The 25,037-nt window shown below is 37.3% G+C and overlaps 3 protein-coding genes across 4 annotated transcripts; 2 read left to right on the top strand and 1 right to left on the bottom strand.

The window, feature by feature from the left end:
• The first annotated feature begins 120 nt into the window (after positions 1–120).
• Positions 121–3,890, top strand: LOC111464149. The gene is made up of 6 exons (XM_023108228.1): positions 121–1,054; positions 2,667–2,719; positions 2,884–2,971; positions 3,053–3,151; positions 3,550–3,677; positions 3,764–3,890. The coding sequence occupies exons 1-6, from the start codon at positions 419–421 to the stop codon at positions 3,798–3,800; spliced, it is 1,041 nt and encodes a 346-aa protein (XP_022963996.1). The 5' UTR covers positions 121–418; the 3' UTR covers positions 3,801–3,890.
• Positions 3,891–5,178: 1,288 nt separating this feature from the next.
• Positions 5,179–9,197, bottom strand: LOC111464392 (transmembrane 9 superfamily member 7). The gene is made up of 7 exons (XM_023108591.1): positions 8,938–9,197; positions 7,824–7,988; positions 7,602–7,711; positions 7,313–7,421; positions 7,101–7,213; positions 6,722–6,872; positions 5,179–6,640 (listed from the first exon to the last, which is right to left on the bottom strand). The coding sequence occupies exons 1-7, from the start codon at positions 9,061–9,063 to the stop codon at positions 5,483–5,485; spliced, it is 1,932 nt and encodes a 643-aa protein (XP_022964359.1). The 5' UTR covers positions 9,064–9,197; the 3' UTR covers positions 5,179–5,482.
• Positions 9,198–11,145: 1,948 nt separating this feature from the next.
• On the top strand, positions 11,146–20,875 carry LOC111464506 (protein ROOT HAIR DEFECTIVE 3 homolog 1-like). 2 transcript variants are annotated; one of them, XM_023108733.1, is made up of 24 exons: positions 11,146–11,289; positions 11,378–11,415; positions 12,525–12,674; positions 12,951–13,017; positions 13,135–13,237; positions 14,191–14,261; positions 14,389–14,452; positions 14,539–14,604; positions 14,733–14,780; positions 14,876–14,938; positions 15,030–15,086; positions 15,456–15,614; positions 15,686–15,754; positions 15,861–15,952; positions 16,649–16,727; positions 17,016–17,181; positions 17,391–17,515; positions 17,700–17,962; positions 18,051–18,147; positions 18,263–18,433; positions 18,703–18,807; positions 19,704–19,798; positions 19,881–19,977; positions 20,255–20,875. In XM_023108733.1, exons 2-24 carry the CDS (start codon positions 11,412–11,414, stop codon positions 20,489–20,491), a joined length of 2,448 nt encoding a protein of 815 aa, XP_022964501.1. In that variant the 5' UTR covers positions 11,146–11,289; positions 11,378–11,411; the 3' UTR covers positions 20,492–20,875. The 2 variants fall into 2 exon arrangements, with proteins under 2 accessions (XP_022964501.1, XP_022964499.1); XM_023108731.1 differs by lacking the exons at positions 11,146–11,289; positions 11,378–11,415 and adding an exon at positions 11,442–11,823.
• The last annotated feature ends 4,162 nt before the right edge of the window (positions 20,876–25,037 follow it).

The following is a 25,037-nucleotide window of genomic DNA, read 5'->3' as shown; positions in this document are numbered from 1 at the left end:
GAGTTTAATAAATTTCTAAATTTTATTGACAAAATTATATATAATTTAAAAATGATAAAATTGATTTTATATTTGTGAATATGAGTTTAAGGTTAGGTTGAAGTAAAAAGGAAGATATGGATGAAGGGAAGCAAACGACAATTTGCCCACACTCATCAAATTCACAAACCCAGTCTCGATTCCGCGTCCTCCTCCGCCGAATTAGAATTGGAATTGAAATTGAAATTGAAATTGGGGATTTTCATTTTGTTTCCAAGATTCTTAACACACACCCATTTCACTGAACCAACTGAATTTATTCTCTTTTAGTTTCCAATCCAAACGGAGCCCCGATTCAATCGTCTTTTTCTCCCTCTCTCCGTGCTGGGTTTTCGTTTTTTTGCTCATTTTGCTTTCTGTTCTTCGTTGATGCGCTTCAATGGCGGCTTCACAGTCGTATTTGTCCCGTTTCTTCACTAGTTTCTCATTTCAAATCACTGACTACTCTGAAGTAGGCTTACCCATGTTGTTCTTATGCTCTTTCTTCGTCTTCTTCACCTTCTCCGTCCTCGTTTTCTCCATTTCTCTCTACAAAAAGTTGAAGAAACTCGAGTTTGAACATCGTCAGCAACTAATCACTAGGCCGATTGAGCCTAAGAGAATAGATATTGGGTATTCTGTGGCGGATTGTAATGAAACCGATCGGAGCTGTTTGGGTCATTCGCTTCTGTTTGAGATCTTACCACCCGATTCTAAGAAATGGGCGAGTTTGTTCGTTGAAGAGGGATGTGAGGAACAAGATTTGAAGGGCGTTGAATTGAATAAGGAATTTGGGGATTCGGGTCAGGAGCAAGGGGGGAAGAAGAAGAAGAAGAGGGCGAAGAAGAAGAGGGGGAATTTGCAAGGTGGAGATGAGAATGAAGATTGGGGAATGAATGTTGGCAATGGTTGTGAGAAGGAATTGACTTTGTTGTATCCTTTTACACCGTCTACTAGTGTGATTCAGAGGAAGATTAAACGGCAGTATGATGAGCTTATGAAGTGTCAGGAATCGAAGGAATTGACATTGGCTCAGGTTCTCTAATTCTTCTAATTCTAAATTCTTTCAGTACTAACTTTTGTTCATAGTGTCTGCTGATTGTGTTGTGTCCTCCATGTCTGTTATTGTCTGTGTTCCAGCTAGAGTTTCTTATGTTAGCATCTCATTGCCCTTTCCTTGTGTCTATAGCAATCCTTGCTAATATGTTTTTTTTTTTTTCAAGAACTTACTTAATTTAGTGTAACAACTCAATCCCACCGCGGATATTGTCTGATATTGTCGTCTTTGGGTTTTCCATTTCAGGCTTCCCCTTAATGTTTTTTAAGGATTTAAAATGTGTCGATTAGGGAGAGGTTTCCACACCCATATAAGGAATGTTTCGTTCCCCTCTCCAACCGATGTGAGATCTCACAATCTACCCCGGTGTTACCCTCATGGGGCCGCCGGTGTCCTCGTTGGCACATCGCCTGGTGTTACTCCCATGAGGCCGTCGGTGTCCTCGTTGGCACATCGCCTGGTGTTACCCCCATGGGGGCCGCCGGCGTCCTCGTTGACACGGTGTTACCTCATTGGGGGCCGTCGGCGTCCTCGTTGGCACATGGCCCGGTGTTACTCCCATGGGGGCCGCCGGCGTCCTCGTTGGCATATCGCCCAATGTTACCCCCATGGGGGCTGCCGGCGTCCTCGTTGGCATATCGCCCAATGTTACCCCCATGGGGGCTGCCGGCATCCTCGTTGGCACATCGCCTGGTGCTACCCCCATGGGGGTCGCTGGCGTCCTCGTTGACACTTCGCCTGGTGTTACCCTGTTGAGGGTCGCCGGTGTTCTCGTTGGCACGATGTTACCTCGTTGGGGGTCGCCAGCGTCCTCGTTGGCACGGTGTTACCCTGTTGGGGGTCGCCAGCGTCCTCGTTGGCACGGTGTTACCCCGTTGGGGGCCGCCGGCGTCCTCATTGGCACATGGCCCGGTGTTACCCCCATAGGGGCCGCCAACGTTCTCGTTGGCACATCGCCCGGTGTTTGGCTCTGATACATTTGTGGGAGGCCGCCAACGTCCTCGTTGGCACATTGCCCGGTGTCTGGCTCTCATACATTTGTAACAACCCAAGCCCACCGCTAACGGATATTGTTCTATTTGGGCTTTCCCTTCCGGACTTCCCACTAGGGAGAGGTTTCCACACACTTATAAGGAATGTTTCGTTCCCCCTCTCCAACCGACATGAGATCTCACATTTAAGTTCCATAAAATAGCTGCAGCTTGATCATCCTTAGGAATGTCATTTCTCACATAGTTTGAAAAAGATCATGAGGCTTAAGTAATGTGTTGCAATGTTGCTTAGGAATTGACATGTAGTGATATCGCTAATATGTGGATTCAATATCAGCTATATCCATAACCGTTGTCATTGGCCGAGTCTGATTCAAGATCAGCTTGATCTATAGCATATGATGTTGTTGGTTGGACTATGTTGCTATCAACCGATGAATTTGGCGTTCTCAAACGTTGTACTCGAAAAGTTGACCAAACCCTGTATCCATAACTTTTCCATTGTGGCTTTGATTGCTAGTTTACAATTGAGACTGATAGGAGTTTGAGTTCTAAACAGTGCAGCACTGCAATTTATTCTGCTTTCCTTTTGAATTCAGGTCAGACAATTTGCCAACTGTTTAATCAACGCTCGAAGCAAGCTACAGCACAAGTATGCTCCATATCTTTGCTTCGATCATATTCGTGCTTCTCGTGTCTCTTATTCCATGTCAAATTTCATAGACCTTTAACCTCTTGTTAAGTATCATCACGTACGATAGGTTACGTTTGCGTTCGAGAACTCTCTTTAAGATTTTCGCCCTTTTCTACTGACAGAGCTGATGTTATCCATCGAAAGTTCACGATAACCAAAGCTCTGCTTTGTAAGGCTGATAGATCCTCCTTCGATCGCCTTCAACAGCAGGTTCGTCGATATAATGTGATATCTGTTGGCAAAATTTTCACCTACTCAAGATTTTTTGATCTGTACCTGTTGATGCCTTAGATATGTAAGCTAGAATTGGAGCAGAGAAGGCTAGAGGAGGACACCTTTGTTTATAACTGGCTTCAACAACAGCTTAAACTCTCTCCAGCATACAAAAAGGTGTTGCTTTACTTCTTACTTCATTTACACCCTTTCTCGCCACCGACGCTTCGTACATATTAGATAATACACTGCTTGTCTGATGAAATCTCTGAATCCCATCCCCATTCATGGTTATTGTCCTTTGTAAATATAGATCAAGTTCATTACTCTGTCACCCTTTTGCCATAATAGTTGAAAATGTCCATTGAAGCTATAAGATGGATATCTCCTTCCCTACGCACCTCCGTTTATTGTTTTCGATATACAAATTGTACGGGATCCACATAAGTATTGAACGGAAAGAGTATGTACTACTGTAGTACTAGAAATTCTGTCTGCGCACATACTTCAAATTGTTATAAAGAATAATGCAACAGCCAGAGCTGATGATTTCTCCGGTCGTTCTGTTCTTCCAGATGCTTCAAAAAGGTACGAGCGCGGAGCTAATGAAAGAATCTGAGAAGGCAACAGAAAAGGGCGATCCCGAATTTAGGGACATGTCGTTTGAGGAACTATTAGCGCAGGAAAAAAAGGATTCGTTTTGGTAAGAGACAGTAATCTGTGTTAGTTGATTGTGTATGTATTGTAGTGATGAGTTTTGTACCCATGGTTTGAAAATGTTATGTGCAGGCAGAGGAATGGGAAACTGAGATCATGCTCAGGGTGATGATAGAAGTGAGATGAGATTGTTCTTGTTTTCTTGTAACAAAACCTCAAATTTGCAGCCTGTAAATCCAAAAAGGAAACACTTAAAACAGTTTTTGTAGGTAGCAGGAGTTTTGTTAGCAGCCTGCTGCTTTCTTCATTAATCTCTCAAGTAAATATACCTCTTTTTTTCTTTCTTTTTTTTTTTTTTTGTTTTTCTGGTTAATCACATTAGATGCTTGTGGTTTTAGTCAACCACTGACTGTTGACTTTGTTGACTTTGAAGGCTGAGTAGTAGTTGACTGAATTCCAATGGTGGTATTATTACTGCCCAAGACAAGAATTTAAATTATTTTTTACTTTCAAATAAAGGTATGGATCTTATTATTACTATATATATATATATATATATATATATATATATAAAGGAATGGATATTTTCATCACTTCATTCCATCTCCTAGTTTAGCTTTTTTTTTTTTTCTTGTCTCAAATGAGGAGAGAGACTCCATTTGTTGAGTTTTTAAAAGCTATTTTTGTCTGTTTTTGGAACTTTCCTTCAATTTAGAATAATATTTGTTAAAAGCATTTAAATAATAATAATAAAACAAAGAAAGTGGTGGTTGTGTTTATAAATTGGAAGTTTAAAAACTAAAAATTAAAAAAAAAAAAAAAAAATCAAATGATTTTCACTTTCCAATTTTGCCACAAGTTTCTATGGTTTCATTTTCATCAAAGACATTGTATTAACTTACGGAAGGAGGACAATGAAATGAATTATCAATAACAAATAAACTGTTTTGATTTTGTTTTTCCAATTTTCTCCCTACTTATTCTTATTCATTTCATTCATCTTAAATCTTAAACTCACGGGAACAAGCTTTTGAGGTTTCTGTTTTCTCGTTCCGAAGACGACGTTTTTCTTCCCTAAAGAGTCGACAACGCACCATAGATTGCGATTCTTGGTTTGATCTTCAGGGTAAGAGTGAGTCTTTGACAGATTTCGAGCAACCCCTAACATTTGAATAGGATCTACTAGCATGTAGATAAAGAGCTTTCCTTTGTGTGGGTAGTGTGATTTGGGAGGCGACTTTCTAGTAGGGCAAGTGTCTAAAGTCCGTCTCAACCTAGGCAACACTACCCCGAGAAGTGCTCCTCTCGGTCTCACTGCTTCGCGACTCTAGATCAAGACCTATCTCGTAAATCTTTTTTGAGACCAACAAATATCGAATATAGAGATTTGAATCTTTTTCTTTATAATTTTTTTTAAAAAAAAAAACTAATTTATCTCTAGTTAAAGCATCTACAACAAGCTCTTGATAGCCTAATCATAAACAGCATTCCTGATCCTGAATAAAACTAACAATAAGAAGGATAAAAAGATGGAGGCAGATAAAAGAAGAAAAATTGGTATATCAGTAAGAAGTAATTCATATATGACCACAAAAAGCTCCAAAATCACCGGTCCATGTCTCTTGTACACAATAATAGAACAGATTCATCAAATCTCAACAACAGTGTAAAGGAAGGAGGGAGAGAAAGAGGACCTACACTCTTACCATAAAAAGGGAATTCACCGTGAGACGAGAAAATGAAAAGGGGTAGAGATCTAATTGGAAAAGTTCTCATCTTTCAGTTCTTCCCGTTTACCTTGATTCATAGTCTGAACTGAACAACCTTTGTGCCATAAGCAACTAAAATCAATCAGTCAATCTTCACGGATGAGTAGATCTTTCTAACAAACCAGAAGCAAGCATAAAAGCCAATGGTTCCCGTCAACACGAAGAATGCATATGAAACAATGACCATGTAACCGAAGTAGAGGATCCCCGAAACGAACTTTGTAATCTCCAACTTGGAGAAGAAGTAGAAGACTGAGTAGAGGAAGAGATATAGAGCGGATGATCCTGCAGTCAAGTAAGATCTCCACCACCAGTAGTAATCTTCACTGCACAACTGGAAGTAGCACAGCACAATTGTTATCTCAGCGCACGTAATTAAAAGGATGATAAATACTATGAAGAGAAATCCAAATATGTAGTAGAACTGGTTCAGCCATATTGATGTCAAGATGAAGAAGAGCTCGATAAAGACGGCCCCAAATGGAAGAATACCCCCAATGAGTATGGAGAAGACTGGCTTCATGTACCATGCTTGATCGGGTATCTGCCTAGGAATCTTGTTGGTCTTCACAGGATCTTCAATTCCTGGCTTTTTGAAGCCCAAGTAACTGCCAACGAACACCAATGGTACTGATATGCCAAACCATAAGCAGACAAGTGCAAACATTGTCCCAAAAGGTACTGCCCCGGATGACTGCTCCCCCCAGATCAGAGCATTAAGCACAAAGAAGATTGAAAAAAGAATACCAGGAAACATAAAGGCGGTTTTCAACGTAATCCTCTTCCATTCGGTGCCCCTGAACATTTTGTACAAACGAGCTGATGAATAACCAGCAAATAATCCCATGAAAACCCACAGAAGGACCATAGCAGTCATCAGCCCTCCTCTGTTGGAAGGAGATAAGAAACCCAGCAGAGCAAATATCATTGTTACAAGTGTCATTCCAAAGATCTGAACGCCCGTGCCGATATAAACACACAATAGACCAGAATTGATGGGTGGTCTAAACACGTCTCCGTGCACGAGCTTCCATCCTGTTTCCTCTTGAGCCTCATCTTGGGCATCCAATTGATTATAGTTGGCAATATCTCTATACAAAGTTCTCATCATGATCATGGCCACCATGCCAGAAAGGAAAAGAACAATCATCAGAGAGTTTATAATGGAGAACCAGTGAATTTGATCGTCATTCATGAGAAGGTATGTGTCCCACCGAGAAGCCCATTTAATATCACTTTCCTGTGAAATGATCAGGATCAATTTATAACAGCAACGTCAGAGGAACAGTTCAGGAGCATCAGGGATTAGTGACAACCATACCTTGAATGAAACATCATACGTAAATGCAATCTCCTTGTTCGTGTCAACTTCTTGAGGAACAGTACTGCCTTGGATGAAATTTTTTGTGTCCTTATTGCATGTAATTAGTTGCGGATTCTTCTCATCCCACTCTTTGTATTCATGATTAATACTGTTAAAAACGAGGGAAAGAAATTAAGCTACTGAACTCACTACAGTTAAATCATGGAAATAAGACAAAAAAAAAAAAAAAAAAACTAGGGGCAAAAGCAGCGGTTTTTTAAAAGCATGAAGAGCTTGGATTGGATATCACTCTAAGGGCTTAAGTCGACGAGAGAACCAGTGGTCAATTAATACAAGAAGTACAATTGGATTTGCAAGAGCAAGAGAAAAGATAAACCTGTTTGGTGTAACCTCAAATCCAACAATTCGAGACAGATCCGTGTCAGGGTCCTTGTGAAACATGACTCTAAAGCTCAAGTGGTTATTGATAAAATATTTTTCCTCTTTGCTCTGTGAAGGGAAAGGGAAGACATATATTAATGAAAATATAAAAGCTATAGAAAAGTAAAAACTGAAAACTTCATATTTTAACTGCCATCAAGATCATACCCCAGCATAATTCCCTTTGAATCCAACGAGAAAACCATGTTCGTAAGTGGTTGATGGATTTCCATCCCTCCTTTGTCGAAGAACGGCAACTGGAAGGTTATCCAGGATCCTAAACATCCATAGGGGGAGTATCTCATTGTAAGAACAGTGGATAAAATTAATAAATATGACACAAGGGAAGGAATGTACTTTGAGTAAATTATAAAGTGGAACTTTAAATTTCACAGTCGAAACTCAAAACAGATACCATTAGAGACCTACATATAAAAGGTTTACATTTGCAACTTACATGTTTACTCGATATTTATCATCAATTTTCTCCTTAAAATTCTTTGCAGAGTCAGCATCAAGTGTAACCCTACAGACAACAGTACAAGACTGCTCCTCCCTCATTTTGAACTGGAAAAATATTTGGAAACATTAGAGACAGGAAAATAAAGTACCAGTGATTTCATTTTAGATGGAATCTGTACAATATTCAAATTGCTTTAAAAACAGGCAAGGTACTCACAGTATAAACAGAATTCTCAATGCGATCGCCTCGGAGAACTTCTCCCAAGTTTTCTGCATTGTTATTGATTTTTTTGGGCTTGCAGTAATTTAAATAGTAGTAATCATATGGGAGCTGTGTTTTTGTGGACGACAATTTGTTTACTTTAACAGGAAGACTATCACCCTGTTGAAAGAAAAAAAAAACGGCATTTCCATTCGTTGATGTGAATTTAAACACTTAATAATAGATGGAAGGAGCAAAAGAGGATAGAAACGAGAATTTCTAAATCAACAAAAAAAAAAAAAAAACAAAAACCAAGTTCAGAGCCAAAAACGTAAATATGACCTCGAGATCAAACTACAAGCAGTTCCAGAACTTGAGTGGATAAAAACTCAAATTACATGCGTTAACAGCAGTGAACACATTGATCAGAACTCATTAGCAAGATCGTACAACAGCGCTTGTATGTTTGATGACCGACATTAACTCACTGTAACCGCTAAGGCAGCCTGAACATACTACATTAAGAAACCTTATAATGCTGGAAAAACTGAACACAGCGCGTGGAGATCGCTTATGGCTCTACTTAACCATTTTACCCGACCGAGATGGTTGGGCACCGAGAAGACAAAACATGGTAGCATGAAAAATTTGAAGTTATTCAAATGTCAGGCACGAAGGCTACAACACGATTACACATAATGCGACATTGCTCCTACATTTCATTGCTGTAGAGTGACCACCTTCAATAAACACATAATTGAAAACAACACATGTAACCAGAATTCAACACGATTACACATAATGCGACATTGCTCCTACATTTCATTGCTGTAGAGTGACCACCTTCAATAAACACATAATTGAACACAACACATGTAACCAGAATACAACATTCAATGATGTTTAGGAATATTCCGATACCGCATAATTAAGAGAACATAGCTATTAAAGAACAGATCAAGCACCAGAAACCTAGATCCGACTTAGCGCAGTACGAACTGCCAAAAACCGCACTACACGCCAGGTCGCAGATCGTGAAGAACATTTCAACAAGAAAAACAATAGCAAGTTGAAGAAACACAAAAAATAAAACAAACATTGAGAAGAAGTGATGGAATTCGTAACGCACAGTCTGGAAATCCCGAGGAGCGACGCCGGGGAGGTAGAAGGAGTGGCAGGAGGATATGAGAAGCAGACCGAGGAAAACGGTGATGAGATTTGGTGAAGGTGTCGGGACCTTGCCGACCTTCTTCATTTTCCGACGACGGAGTACGGATGAGCTTTCGACGGCGACGATCGCAACGACGGAAGTCTCTGGATAGAGGGCTGAGGGGTGGAGCGACAGTAATTTTCTCTTTCCACTCGGGAATTGGGAAGATGTTGTGAAGGCGGTTTTCTAAGATAAATAATAAATGCGTATTAAATAAAAAGCTTATACGATTAAATATGTGTTAAATTACAATATTAGCCTAAGAGTCCCAAAAAGAATAGGCTTCAACCAATGCTTCTTATGGTCAAAAACTGATCCTACGAACACCTCTAAATCATTAACGGGATTCGTTAAAAAATGGTTCATAAAGATTAGGCTCATACAAAGAATGGGCACGAGCCAATCAACGTGAGCCTCAAATGCACTTGTTAACCATAAAATTAAGGACCACAGTTAGAAGGAGTCACTAATGAACCTGCCTTAATCGACATAGTTCTTGGACTACAAGAAACGAGGCTTATAGTTGTTGCAATGTGTATTGAGTTAGTTTCTTTCTCTATTATTCTATGTGGAGTTTTGTAATTAAACCAATTAGACGTGCTAGGTATCAAAATCGAATTCTTGTGGCAACGGGACAATGATTGTATGTCACTTGTTCTAACCCGGCGAACGAGTATGTTGTATGAAAATTGTAAGTCACGGACAATTTGGACATATAATTGAGCCTCAGTCACATTTGAGAAAATTTGTTTTAGAAAATGTGAGCGAGAAGATGTGTTGAAAATTAATTTATAAGAAAGCAATGTTATAGGCTAAAAACAAACAAGCAACAACCATAACTTTGATAGCATATAACCCGAATAGGAAGAATTGACTACTAGTCATATCCCCCTATATTACATTTTTGGACATTTTAGTCTTGACGAATGTAACATGATTTTGGTAAATAGTCATACACCCTTGTACTAACCCAACAAGAATAATAAAGACCTAACTATACATGAAAGCATGTAAAATGAGTTTGGAAGGGGCATGCGACCATGGACAACACATCCTGGACAAGCATGAACGAGACATCCGACACGTAGCCATAGACAACACGTCTTGGACAAGCATGACCATGTCACTAGGCGGAGAGATCCTCTATCCCTTCATTTGTTTCTCATTTGTGTTGAAGGGCTCTCTAGTACGATAGTTTTATGAACTACTGACTTCTAGTTGGGTACCTATGAGCAAGGGGCGAAAGATTCAATGGCTGGGTGACTTATACTCCAGCTTCTGACATTGTTAGAGAAACATTAGAAAATTGATTTAGGAAATCAATGTTAGAGACTAGCGAACAAATAAAAAACAACCACAGTTTTGATAGTGCATAACCCAAATAGGAAGAATTGACAACTAGTCATATTTCGAGACATTTTAGCCTTGGCAGGTGTAGACATCAAACAACCACACACCCCCTGATTGACATAACAGAAATAATAAAGATCTAACTAACATGAAAGCAAATAACATGGGTTTGGAACGAGCATACAACCACAAGTAACACACTCCTAGACAAGTATGACCATGACATCCAACACTCGACCACAAACAATATGCCTTTGACAAACACGACCGTAATAACAGCCACCACTTAGGCACTCAATCGAGGGTTGAGACATCTTCATTTGACAACACTTATACTTATGGTGAATGAATTTTTGGAATAGCAATATTCAAAATAAATAAAGATCATTGTCTCGGGTGCAGGTCACAATATTTTGTCCACCAAAATGAATCACCTCAAGTGACATATGAACTATGATATTAAACGTAGAAAAGAAATTGACGTGCTACAACGACCGTAATCAAGGGTCGTGATCTGGGCAAGGATGAGCTAACTCCTCAAATTATTGAGAAAGAAAATAAAAAAGAAAAAAAGAGAGGAGGATTTGTCTACGGTCAGGTCTACTCAACTTCCTATTTGAAGAACGAACTAATTAAAAAAAACCAAAAAACAGCATAAAGAAATTTGACAACGTCCATTGAAGGAGAGAATTACCGACGTGGCATTAAAGTGATTTTTTTATTTTTTATTTTTTTTTTCAACTTCCTTTATTTGAAGAGGCAATCCTCCGATTTTCTCGTAATTATACTCCCGCCCTTCAAATATTTATCATCGTCCACACCACTCGGGCTTTCCGCATTTTGGAAATCGGAACGATCAACAGAGACACTCAAACCTGCATTTCGAAGCAGCTCCCATCTCCATCATCGAGTTTGGAATAGGTTAGACCCCCTTCATTTGTCTGAGATCTGTCTTTTTTGTTTTTTCTCTGTGTTCAATCGATCTCACGGAGTCTCTGCCTCTCTCCAGCTTCCAATTTGCATCAGCTTCTCCCTTCCTTCAAATGGGTACGTTTTTTGTTTTTGTTTTGATCTTTACCAGTTTGTGTAATTTTCGTATCGATGTTCCATCTTTATTTCGTTCAGCTTAGTTTGTACGTTTTGTTTGATTTGCGTTACGTTGAAGCATCCTTAGTGTATTTAATTTTGTTTTTTCCAATTCGATTGGGCGCGAGATGTAACGTCTCGGTATAGTTTGATTATACATTACCCTTTAATAGTTGTTTATTGCCAATAAAAGGATTTGAGCTGCCTTGATTAGGCGTGATAGATTTTCTCCAAATCTGTTATGAATGATCACTCTATTCGGGCGTATTAGATCGCTGAATTCATGATCATGCTATTCGAGAGTATTAGATCGATGAATTATATTCACCATTTCGTCTCAAAGGATGTAGAATGGTTCTAGAATGAAATGTTTGTGCTCTTGGATTTTCTTGATTATACATTACCCTTTAATAGTTGTTTATTGCTAAATAAAAGGATTTGAGCTACCTTGATTAGGGCGTGATAGATTTTCTCCAAATCTGTTAGGAATGATCACTCTATTTGGGAGTATTAGCGCTGAATTCATAATCACGCTATTCGAGAGTATTAGATCGCTGAATTATATTCACCATTTCGTCTCTAAGGGTGTAGAATGGTTCTAGAATGAAATGTTTGTGCTTTTGGATTTTCTTTTTGATCAAGTTCGTACCCTGGCTAATGGCATTTATGGATCTTGGGTGTTTCTGGCTAGCGAGTTCTCTCGATTCAGCTTGTATTGATGCTGCCATCACAGTTATTGCTGAATTATAGTGTTCGGGACTAACTTTTTAAAATTTATTGAGTAAAGAATTTCCATGTTTCTTCTTGTCGCATATACAAAGAGATTATGTATCAGTTTTGCTGGGCTTCTTCTAGAAATCAGAGAGCACTATTTTCATCTCATGTCAAAGCTAGACAGGACCACTCTTATATTGGATTACTTTTAAGAGTTTTATTTTGCCTATCGCTGTGATATCACAACGCCACAATTTAGTTTGCGGGTTTTACTTGCTTGATTTATTATCCTTTTTTGTTTTTCAATTTCTACAATTACGAGGTTCTAAGAAGCAAAGATTATCCTCTTCTGGCAGCCAAGAGCGATGAATGTTGCTCTGTTCAGCTTATAGATGGAGATGGTGTATTCAACGTCGACGGAATCGACAACTTTATCAAATTTGTGAAATTGGGGGAATGTGGACTTTCATATGCTGTAGTATCCATTATGGGCCCTCAAAGTAGTGGTAAGTAGTCTGCTTTCAAAAGCTTGTCGTATTAAAACAATGAATATAAGTTCAAGCTTCCTGCTGAGTACTGATACTTTAATTAATCTGTTTAAGAACTTGGCGTTCTGCCTCTGTATTTTAACTGTGAAGTTCAATTTAATTATTCAAACATTATATTTCTTCTTCTTTTCATTTGGATATTTGAACTGTTTTGTATCAGATTATCTTTCCTGCTGGTTCATAGTCTCTTGCGAAATTACTTTTCTTATTATTTTTATTATATAATCTGATTAGGGAAGAGTACGCTGCTAAATAATCTGTTTGCGACCAACTTTAAAGAGATGAATGCTTTTATAGGGAGGTAAGTTATTGTCGTCTCCTTATGTTTTCGGTTTTTGTAGATAAGAAATTACCCTTTTGTCTTTAGTTTATTCAGGCTTGGTGACTGAAAAGTGCAAATTGATCTGTCTTTTTCTAGGTCTCAAACAACTAAAGGTATATGGTTGGCTAGATGTGCTGGCATTGAGCCTTGTACGCTTGTAATGGATTTGGAGGGAACTGATGGAAGAGAGCGAGGAGAGGTGCATTTCTATGTTTTTTTTTGGGTTATTATTGAGACTTATACGCTTCTTTTAGTTGTTCTTTTTATTTTTTGAAATGACCATTAAGTGTTTGTCAATACTTTGAGTTCACTATTTTCACACGCCTCTTTTTGTAGAGATCAAAGATCTTTTTTTGTTTAAAAGAGCGTCGTTACTCCTTTCCAAGTTTGAAAAACTCATCAAAGATAAAGGGGTTTTTAGACTTTAGTATCATTTAGATGAAGATTCTGTTATCTGAACTTCGAAAAGCTCTGGGTTGTTCTTACAATTTATGTTCAGTTGTTTGACGAAACTCAACCTGAGGTGATTCTTAGGTGCCTATCTGAGTGAATCTGGAATTAGGAGCCTTCTAGAATCTCAAGACTCTTCATATCTGTCTTTTAATGGCAGGGTCAATACCCTAGTCTAGGCTGGGTTCAAAGAAAGAAATCTGACTTTTGTCTTTTTCCTCGTTTGTATGCCCTCTGTGTAAATAACTATGAATGTGGTAACCAAGGACACACTTTTCTTACTCGTGGATTCTTGAAAGTTTACAATATTTCTCACTAAGAAAGGTGGAGTTGTGGTATTTGGATTAAGAGGTTGTAGATATAGATTGTTTCCTGGTTTCTAGATGGGGTTATTTCACTAAATATTTTGCAACACCTTCAGCCTTCTCTCAAGGAAATTTGATTTGTAGATATATTGTGCCACAAGCCCCCGTCCACTTGTATCTTTTTTAGTCCCCCCACCTCTTTTTTCATATAGATCAATGAAACATAAGGGTTTTTTTTTTTAATAATTAAAAAAAAATCAAGTTCCCTGTGAAAACCGAATGAGTTTGAATTGTAGATTTTCTCAATTGCCATTAAGTATTGTCTTCATTTGTATCATAATTAGGTAGATATATTGTTGGTTGTTTCTTAATGTGGTTTTGTCACGCTCTTTATTAGGATGACACTGCATTTGAGAAGCAAAGTGCCCTCTTTGCCCTTGCTGTGTCAGATATAGTGCTAATAAACATGTGAGTTTTCTTCAGTTTTTTTTATTTGGATTCTCGTTTTATCTTCTAATATGTATTCCCGTATGCTCTTTTTTTTAATATTTCTTGTTTCCACGTAATCTAGTTTGAAAAGTTATTATTTGATTAGGTGGTGTCATGATATTGGCCGTGAGCAGGCTGCTAATAAGCCTCTCCTCAAAACTGTATTTCAGGTATTTCCTTTAATCTGGTTGTACGTGGGTCATGGTGTATCTTCTATAATAATAGTTTAATAATTTTCCAATTCTATGGTATGCAGGTCATGATGAGATTGTTCAGTCCACGTAAAACAACGTTAGTGTTCGTCATACGTGATAAAACAAGGGTCTGTTTATATTTTCACCTGTTGCAGTGTTAATTTAGTTTTTCCTAGTGGTTGTTGAAGAACCTTTTGTTGCAAGATCATAACTTCTCTTACAGTCTTTGTTGATTGTTCATTTTTTCTGCATATAGACACCACTGGAAAATTTAGAGCCTGTTCTTAGAGAGGATGTACAGAAGGTAAATTATTGGTGCTTTCTTAATCATTGCGATGCCCAAAAAGTGTTATTATTTTATTCTCATTTGCATTTTCTCCACCTCTATTTTGATTGCAGATATGGGACTCTGTTCCTAAGCCACAGGCCCACAAAGATACTCCACTAAGCGATTTTTTTAACGTGAGTCCTCATTTTCTCTATTTCAAATGGATTTTCTGTAGGGGAAGTAGAATTCTTTGGTAATCGATATTGATTTCTTTTGAATCATCAGGTTGAAGTTGTTGCTTTATCTAGTTTTGAAGAAAAGGAAGAGCAATTCAGAGAACAGGTATATGGATTTTGTGAAACTCTCTATTGACCCTCTGCACACAATATGAAAATTATTCTATTTCGTACCCCCCCAACTCAAAAATAGAACTGAGGACATTTTATTTTATGGTGGCTGTCGGGATAGGGGTTCTTTGATTATATTTATTTTGGCTTTTCTCGTTCATATGTTTGCCTTCACATGTTATTGTTGTTCAAAGGAATTATATTAGTGAATCCCACAATTTTCTTCTTTCTTTTACATACTTCTCATAGTATTGAGTTTTTTGTCTTCTTGTTCTATAAAGAAATGTTATACGGTGGTCAGAGCATCGTATTTTCCTAGATCAATGTTGTTGCATATTTTATGAACTATTGTGTTTCAAATCAGGTGGCAAATTTGAGACAGAGATTCTTCCATTCTATTGCCCCTGGAGGACTTGCTGGAGATCGCAGGGGAGTTGTTCCAGCTTCAGGATTTTCTTTTAGCGCACAGCAAATCTGGAAAGTTATCAAGGAGAACAAGGATCTTGACCTTCCAGCCCATAAGGTATAACAGTGACCAAATTCATGTTCGGAGTTATATAGCCAAATGTCAACTTATCCCTGGCATATCTGCAGGTTATGGTGGCTACTGTTCGCTGTGAAGAAATTGCCAGTGAGAAGTTTGCTTGGCTTGCGACAAATGAGGTTTTTTACCCAAGCGTTTAATTTTATCCTTGTCTATTTTTTTCTCATTTCTAATATATCCTGTAGTCAAAACATGCCATAAAATTAATTTATTTTATTCGATCAGGACTGGTTGAGTTTGGAAGAAGCAGTACAATCAGGCCCGGTTCAAGGTTTTGGAAAGAAGCTAAGTGCAATAATTAATACTTGTTTATCAGAGTAAGTAGTGCTTATGTTTAACACCTGTCTTGATGCTATTCAGGATGCACTCAAGTGAACACTAGTAACTTTACACATTTATTCTGTTCGCGTTAGCGTTGACGGATTTGAGTAAAGTTGGGCAAGGTCATGTAAACAGGAGGTTTCCATGGCACTTTTGCGCTCATTGTTTCATCATCATCTAGAATTTTTCTTTATTCCTTGTCATGTTCATAAAATGATTGTTTTTCTGATGGACTAGGATTGTCACAAGGGACTGTTCCATGCATGATTGTTAGGGTTCCTTAGTGGTAGTTTTTCAAACGATCTTGGCTTTAGAAGTGAATATCTTCTCTCTTGGAAATTCTAGTACGAGTACTAAGTAGAATTTAATAGTGGCAAGTACTTAAAGTCCCAACAAGAAGATGCCTAGATGATGAAAAATGAAAATCTTCATTTCCACTTGTTGATTTTATTGAATATTAGTTAATATGTATGTATCTCAATCGCTTATAGTTTGCATTATTAACGAACAGTGGCAACAGTAATCATGATCTAAGTTTAAACATGTGAAGTAGCCTTTTGGCATTCCTTTTTGGCAGCTTAGTAGAGATGTTGAAATATCAAAAACTGACATGGTTACTTTTTTTTTATTCTATTGAACATTGCTATGTTAGTTTATTCATCACGAGTTTCTTTTGTAATTTGATGATTTAGGTATGATGCAGAAGCCACATTTTTTGACGAAAGTGTGAGATCTGGGAAGAGACAACAACTTCAAGAAAAGTTGTTGCAAGTAATAATTCTACTGTATTTTTTTTTATCTGAAAGCAACTGCATAATTTATGAGAAATTAAAAGATTTGATATAAGCTATTTCCTATTTACTCCTGCAAATGGTTTTGAGCACTGATTTATTCTCTGGAAGTCACCTCCAGAAGGTTCCTTCAAGAGGATCTTCCTGCTGCATTGAACTTGAATACCTTTTTTTTTTTCTTTAATGTACAATTACTATTCACACTAACATCCGCTTCGGATGTATAATCTTGATAACCTATTGTGACATGTTTTCCCTCATCAACTAGCTTGTTCAATCAGCCTTCCAATCTCTGTTGGGCCACATAAGGTCTGGTACATTTGATAAATTCAAGGAGGCATTTGACAAAGCTTTGAATGAAGGGGAAGGGTTTTCTTCGGCTGCCTCTAATTGTGCTCAAACCTATATGGCTGTTTTTGATGGTGAATGTGCTGGTAAGTTGAATTTAAAAAGACTCTGAGCTTCTAGTTGGGTTGTTTCCCTTCTGTCCCGTTTGTATGTGAAGGACAGTTAAATAGGCAACTGCTTCTAATCTCATATGGTGTAAAATGTTTTCAATTTACTGAAGTGTTCCCATTCTTTCTCAGATTAGAATGGGTTTTGTTTGTCACTCTGTAATCCACGCTGACTTGTATCTCTGCAGGTGCTATAATTGAGCAGGCAGACTGGGACACTTCTAAAATAAGGGATAAACTTCGACGTGATATCGATGCACACATTGCAACTATACGTGCTGATAAATTATCTGAACTTTCTGCAAAATTAGAGGTAAAGTCTTGTTTATGGCTCTGATACTGGACTTTTAATCTAGGTCATGTTCGAAGGCATTCATTGAGTGCTAAATTTTCTCTCAGGAGTCATTGTTTAGGTTTTGTGGAGCTTTTGTAGCATTTGGATGACTCCCATATAATTGCCTTGTGAGCGTTGCTGACAAGGATAACAATGATTGCAGGAAAAACTGAAGGAGGCATTGGCAGGACCTGTAGAAGCTCTGCTAGATGGAGCTAATAATGAGACATGGCCGGCTATAAGAAAACTTCTTCAACGAGAGACTGAGTCCGCCATCTCTGGGCTGTCTAAAGGACTGGTCGGCTATGATATGGATGAAAAAACTAAGGAAAAAATGATTACCAGTCTTAAGGATTATGCTAGAGGTGTAGTTGAATCAAAAACAAGGGAAGAAGCTGGAAGGGTCCTGATTCGTATGAAGGATAGGTATCAACTTTTTCATGGATGCATGTAGTTTGCACCTTCTTCGTTGGTGGTATACATTACTGATGATATTATTTAATATTGCATACAGGTTCTCTATTTTGTTTAGCCATGATTCGGATTCAATGCCCCGTGTATGGACTGGGAATGAAGATATCCGAGCAATCACCAAAACCGCTCGTTCTTCTGTACGGCACTGTTTATGATTAGTCTTTGTTTCCCTTTTTCCTATTATTATTACATCTTTATATCTATGCTTTTTATTTCTATTATATATTTCATTTATATGTTTGTATGCTGTAGTCCCTGAAGATACTATCTGTTATGGCTGCTTTACGTTTGAATGATGATGATGGTTCTGGCGAGATAGACAAAACTCTATCATCTACCTTGATGAATGTCCCAAACAATAGCAACACAAAAGATAGGAGCATTATGGCAACTGACCCTCTCGCCTCAAGCTCATGGGAAAATGCAAGTATTTTGGAGTCCTGCTTTTTCTCCCTTGTTTCTATCTCTTGAAATTTATAGTTGCATATAGATGATCAAACTAAAAATGGTTCTCTGGCCCTTTGGGAGGCAGTAGAAATTACCAAAGAACTATCAATCTTTAGCAAGTTCTCTACCAGGAGTCATTGTCTTGCTCTGGAGTGATCAGTGGAACAGTGTTTTCCTCTCCTGTGTTCAGACAAGCCTTTGTATTGTCCCCATATGGTGTTTTTTATGTTGATTTCTGGTTACAGGTTCCAGCATCACAAACGTTGATTAGCCCTGTTCAGTGCAAATCTATATGGAGGCAATTCAAGACGGAGACAGAATACACTGTCTCTCAGGCCATTGCTGCACAGGTATTAATGAAACTTCTCAACTGATTAACCTGAAAAAAAATGATTTGTTTAACAAATGAGACATTTCATGAACTCTTTTTTTTTCTTGGGATTCTATGATGTGCTCAGAACTTTTAGCCATATCCGCTTTATTTCTTGTTACTAGTTAGCACGTACACTTGTTTTCCCTCTAAAAAAAAGCGTGCTATCATTGTGATAAAAACCTTGTTTCTTTTTTTGCTATTAACTTTTTGGGCACTGAGGGAAAATGCTGTGGGAATTTTTGTTCTGGATTGTGGTTATATTAAGTAAAGGTTGATTGAATCTTAATTCTAAATCCTCAAGTATTAAAATTGTGAATCGTCAAAGATAGGCTTAAGAAGTCTTTGGACAGTCAGGCAGGTTCTTTAAGCTCCACCCTGGTGTCCATTTGGGTTCAATTCATTTGAATGATTGTGTAGATAAAATGTGGGTTTGGATGTAGATCTTGCTGCAATTACTGCGAAGACAAGATTACATATTTGATTGATTTCCAGTGACAATTTTACAAATTATGTCAGCTACCGAAATTTTAAGGTATTTCAGAATGCAGTCTATGAGGATTTTGGAGTTTGGCCTGTAATGTTTAACCCCGTACAAGTCTATTTTGGATCAAGATTTTATGGTTCATGGCCTCATTGTGATGGCATAAGCCTAATCAACAGCCATATTTCTTACAAAGAAAAAGAAAATCTAATTACCACGTCTATCACACTTAATAGTCAGTTCAGTTTTGGGTTCTGTTTATGTTTTAAATCAAATATAGTTGGTATTAATAGTTAATCAATACTGATAAGGCACACATACTGCATCTTTCTCATTTGTTGGGCGATAATTGTTTTTTGAAGTCTATCTTAAATATTATTTATACTTTGCAGGAATCCAGCAAACGTAATAACAACTGGTTGCCCCCGCCATGGGCTATTATTGCACTGCTGATTCTAGGGTTTAATGAATTTATGACCCTTTTAAGGTATGTGGTGATATTTTCTGCATTATAAAATGCTAGAGCTTGCCCTGGTTTCTAAGTTCGCGTTTATCCCTCTTGTTGACAGAAATCCATTATATGTGGGTCTCTTATTTGTTCTCTATCTACTCGCCAAGGCCCTGTGGGTCCAGCTAGATGTTTCTGCGCAATTTAGCAATGGTCTTGTAAGTATCAAATCTTATTCATGTTGTGTAGAGCCGTGTTCTTCAGCAGTCCTGGTGCCTGTACTCACTGCTTAGAATTATTTTTAGCATTGCCTATGTATGCATTTTTCGGCTCCCTTGGTCTGTTCTTCTGTATCATTAGATTTCTCCAGTACACATTTTTGTTTCTGTCAAAGAAAGAAAGGAATAATCTTAGTTTCCATTGGCAATCCATATTAGGCTCTTAACTTGCATGTTATACTAAAGGGACCTGACGTCTGATTTTATTTACAAACAGCTTCCAGGGCTTATTTCATTGTCCTCCACATTCATTCCCACTGTCATGAATCTTCTTCAAAAATTGGCTGAAGAAGGACAACAGAGGCCTGCAGCTACTGATCCTCCGAGCAACAGCTCATTAGTCTCAAAGAGATTTCAGAACAACTCTAGCAACGATTTGGCATCGACCGCTTCATCAGCAGTGACTTCAACAGATTCTGGCGCTGAGTACTCCAGTCGCTCTAAAGAAGAGTAGGTTGAAGGAGCTGGTAATCGGTTAATTTCTCCGTTTTACTAAGATACTGAGTTTTTTCCTTCATCGACCCATTGTTACCACCAAATATATGATTCATGTTTGTTTACTATTGGTAGAATGTAAGAGCAAAGGCTGAATGAAGTTCAGGCTTTAATTTTTGTGCTGAGAGCCTCAAGCCAAATGGCCTGGGGTTTGATATACTGATAATGGAAATCCTGTATATTGGGTTTCCATAGAGCAGTCTAGGTGTTCAGTCTCTCACCCTTCTTGGGTTTGAATAGACTAAGAACGCTATTCTTTTTCCTATATTAAAGTTCGATTCTTTGCTCTTTTTCCTTTGATTTTGTCTTATAAGAGCTGTAACATTGATTTTGAGTTTATTTATTTATCGTTCATTTATACTAGTTTTTCCAACTCGATGAAATTAATACTATCCATAACTTCATTGATCAGTGGTCTAAATGAGCGTATAGTTCATCGGTAGTTCGAAAATAAAGGATTTGAAAGGCATGCATTGGCACGTAATTTTCATACACTTCAAAGTTCAAAGATCTAAGGGTATCCACACATTTTTGTAACTCCAGATTGTATCAATCCACACATTTTTGTAGCTCTAGATTGTATCAAATAAGGCTGTTATTTTTAAATGCTTTAGCTGTGGGAGGAGGAGACCTTGTCCCTACTACATTAAATTTTAAGTCCCACCCAAATGACTGTTTGCTTTCAATTCCATCTCAACCACCTGCGAGACAATAAATAACCAATAACCAAATTGAATGCTTTCTAAAATGGGAAGCTACTAAAAGAGTGAAATTCTTCATCCACACTCTTCCTTATCACAAAAGCCATGCCCCAAAGAAAATCCAAGAAAAAAAAAAAAAACCCCTTTTTACAAACCAAATTCATTGATAAAATGAAATGATACAAAAAGGTAAAAAAAAACTCGCAATTATCTTAGGGGAACTTGATCCTTGCAAAATTTTCACACCCTAATCCCTGCAAAAATAAATGAAAAAATTCGTAGCGATAAGAAATGAAATAAGTGATGGAGATGGAGACTAAAAAGGCTTCTCCGTCTCTGCCCGTAAACCTCTTATTCTTTAACCTTGCCATCATTTAATCCAATAAATACAGTGTAATCCTTGTGGTCACATCCATCCAGGAAAGTATGGGTCAATGAATATCAGCACCAATAAAGTTGGTATTATTGGCAACCACTAAAGGGCTGAAGGTTCCAATCCTGTATTGGTATTATAATAATCTAAAAGAATAAAGAAATTAAAGTCTTCATCGTAAATTATAATTACCCATCCATTTCACAAAATTGTTATCTTTAGAACAAAATTCATAGACAAAAGGTAAAAAACTCAAAAACCAATGGTAGAAGCACCAACGAGGTTCATCGAAACATGGACTAGTTAAAGCTCTATCGTGTTGGGAGCCAAAAGTTCATTTTTTTTTGGAGTCTAGTCTTGATGTTTGGGCCAAAGTTCTTCCAAATTAGAGGTCCAGAGAGTTAAAAAAGCAAGGTTCATCCATCTGTCACATTGTCTCGACGTTTGGTCCAAAGTTCGTCCAAACTTTAATCCATTATGCTTTGAAACCTGAACTTCATGGTTTGAAGAGCCCGTTTTGTCACATTGTCTCGACGTTTGGTCCAAAGTTCGTCCAAACTTTAATCCATTATGCTTTGAAACCTGAACTTCATGGTTTGAAGAGCCCGTTTTGTCCGAATATTGACCTGTTAGAGCTTTGAAGAGTTAGAAACCCAGAGTTTGTCCTTTCTAGAGCTTGACTCGATGCTTGTGAACAAGTTAGCCCTTTCCAGACTTCAGACAAAGGTAGCGCCATAATGACCCTCGTCTCAAAGAAGAAAAAATATGCCAATGGTACACCTACGAAAAATGACTCGAAAAATGCTCGAAAATGAAAGGGTTTAAGGTTGTTTTTGTCAAATTCATCAAATTTGAACGTTCCTTACAATTTCTTTGAAAAATATTGAAAGCAACTTAGTTTTTTCACATCATGATTGAAGTGTCTCCATTAGGGTCTTCTTGAGAGGGTTTAGATTATGAGGTCTTATATACATGACTACATGTTTTTTTCTTCCTTAATACAATATTTAGTAGATTTAATAAGAGCTAAAATGAGAAAACAAATTTTCTACACACCGTACGGTGACTGGACTTAATACCATTTGTAACAACCCAAGTCCACCACTAGTAGATATTGTCCATTTTTGCTTGTTACCCAAGTCCACCACTAGTAGATATTGTCCGTTTTTGCCTATTACGTATCGTTGTCAGCCTCATAGTTTTGAAACGTGTGTTCTAGGGTGAGATTTCCTCACCCTTATAAGGAATGCTTCGTTTTCCTCTCTAACCAATGCGGGATCTCACATCGTGTGATCATCGCTTGCTCAAGATCACGTGAAGCCCAAGCCAAAGGTTCCGACAGTTATATATATATATATGTATGTATGTATGTATGTATGTATGTATGTATGTATGTATGTATGTATGTGTATATGTATGTATGTATATGTATGTATGTGTATATGTATGTATATATATTTTAAATTAGGTCATTTTAATACTCTCAAATAAATCTAAAAAATACTCCTAAATTAAAAAAAAAATAGTAAAATATCTTAATTTGGAATAGAACCATCAATAATTTGTTTCAAAAATACCCTTAAATAAAAAAAAAAAAACATCTTTAAATGTTTTTTTAAATTTCAAAAACATCTTTAAACCTTTTTTAAAAAATTTAAGGTACATTTACTATTGATACCACCTCTCAAAAATACTCATAAAATTTCTAAACTAACATTAAAACATTTGTAGATAATCTATGAGGTGTCAATAGACGATTTTCATTTATATATTGACAATAATTGTTTTTTAAAGGTAAAGTATGTTAATACCATTTTTAAATTTAATTGGTATCTTTTAAATATAATACTAATAGTAATTTTATTATTATTATTATTTTTTTACTTTTTTAAGTTGAAGGATGCTTAAGAATGTTTCATTAATCCACCACACCTAAATGGTGCAAAAGTTATCTTATTTATAATCAAATAAATTACAAGGATAATATGAAAATAGTAATAAATGGAAATAACAATAAATGGAAAGGTACCTATATTAATAAGACAAATATTGTAATAAAATATCCAAATATAATATATATGGCAAACTATAATTTATTACTAAATATCCTTAACACCCCACTGCAAGCTAAGTATCGAATTTAAAAGAACGTGAAGCTTGAATCTGAAAAATTCAAAGAGGTTGAGAAACACTTTTCGTGAAGATGTCAACAACCTGGTTTAGAGGAGGCGTAGAAAAACACTTTCTTGGCCATCGAAAATTGCAAAGGGATTGCTGCTCAGAGATGATGCTACCTTGGCTTCGGCGAGAATATGTCTAACCCATGAAAAGGGATTGTTGCTTAACGACGATGCTGCTTTGGCTCTGGTGAGAATATGTCTAACCCCAAGAAGTAGAAGGGGAAACCTAGAGCAAGGGACAAGGACAATATTGAAGCCGGAAGAGTCGCCACATTGGGCGAAGGAGCCAATTTTGGCGAGAAGGGCAGCTGGAAGAGTCACTACATTGGGCGAAGGAGCCAATTTTGGTGAGAAGGGCGGCGGCAACTTGGTTGGCGAAGAGGCCAGTGCGGCGCCCAGATTCCAAAGGTAAATCTCTACATAAGGTCGATGGGCTTTATCGAGATTCTGTATATTTCCGAAGAGAACGCTGATGGACATCCTAAGATTAGGGTTTCTGTGAAGGATGAAGGGAAAATTGGAAAGAACATGAAAGAAGCTATGTTTGGAAAGGGTGAGGTTGTATGTACAGAGTATGACGAAGGATGATTTGGAGGTCAAAAGGGTGGAGCCGAAGAGTAACCAATTGGCTCTGCATGTGGCAGCCATGACGACTGCCCCTGTGGCGTCAAAGCCAACAGTGGTGGTGGAGAAGAACAGTAGAAGATTTCAAAAGCCATTAAAAAGAAAGAATCCGAATTGCTAAACCAAAGTGGCTCTGATACCATAAGAATGTTTGATTAATCCACTATTTAGGTGTGAAAGTTATCTTATTTATAATCAAATAAATTACAAGGATATGAAAATAATAATAAATGGAAAGATACACGTGGTAATAAGGCAAATATTAAATATTTGCTTTATAATAAAATATCAAATATAATATATATGGTAAACTATAATTTATTACTAAATATCCTTAACAATATCAATGAAATATTAATGAAAGATCGTAGAGTTTGAAGAGTATTTTTGAAACACGGTTAGCAAGATTAAATGATATTTTTCAAATAAAGTACTTAACAATTTTTATAATGAAAAAAAAAAAAAATCTAAGATCCTAAATAGGATAGAATAAAATTTATCATTTTTAAGTGCGAGTTTGTACCTATTGAGCTTAGGACGTTACAATACGTGTTGTATGATTATCTGTACATTAACTCCAAGAGATTGAATGTGTGATACATTTACATTTTTATGTTCAGGTCTCGT

Source organism: Cucurbita moschata, unplaced genomic scaffold, assembly GCF_002738365.1.
Source record: "Cucurbita moschata cultivar Rifu unplaced genomic scaffold, Cmos_1.0 Cmo_Scf00030, whole genome shotgun sequence".
In the NCBI taxonomy this organism is placed as follows: Eukaryota; Viridiplantae; Streptophyta; class Magnoliopsida; order Cucurbitales; family Cucurbitaceae; genus Cucurbita; species Cucurbita moschata.
This window is presented reverse-complemented; position numbering and strand designations above follow the sequence as displayed.

Coding starts and splice junctions, on each gene's coding strand:
- LOC111464149 (XM_023108228.1), top strand. CDS start 419: ATGGCGGCTTCACAGTCGTATTTGTCCCGTTTCTTCACTAGTTTCTCA. Junction 3,152..3,549: donor TCTCTCCAGCATACAAAAAG/GTGTTGCTTTAC, acceptor CTGTTCTTCCAG/ATGCTTCAAAAAGGTACGAG. Junction 3,678..3,763: donor GAAAAAAAGGATTCGTTTTG/GTAAGAGACAGT, acceptor TGTTATGTGCAG/GCAGAGGAATGGGAAACTGA.
- LOC111464392 (XM_023108591.1), bottom strand. CDS start 9,063: ATGAAGAAGGTCGGCAAGGTCCCGACACCTTCACCAAATCTCATCACC. Junction 7,712..7,823: donor TTGAGAATTCTGTTTATACT/GTGAGTACCTTG, acceptor ATATTTTTCCAG/TTCAAAATGAGGGAGGAGCA. Junction 7,214..7,312: donor TCAAAGGGAATTATGCTGGG/GTATGATCTTGA, acceptor TTCCCTTCACAG/AGCAAAGAGGAAAAATATTT.
- LOC111464506 (XM_023108731.1), top strand. Junction 15,615..15,685: donor TTGACCTTCCAGCCCATAAG/GTATAACAGTGA, acceptor GCATATCTGCAG/GTTATGGTGGCTACTGTTCG. Junction 17,963..18,050: donor CTGATTCGTATGAAGGATAG/GTATCAACTTTT, acceptor TATTGCATACAG/GTTCTCTATTTTGTTTAGCC.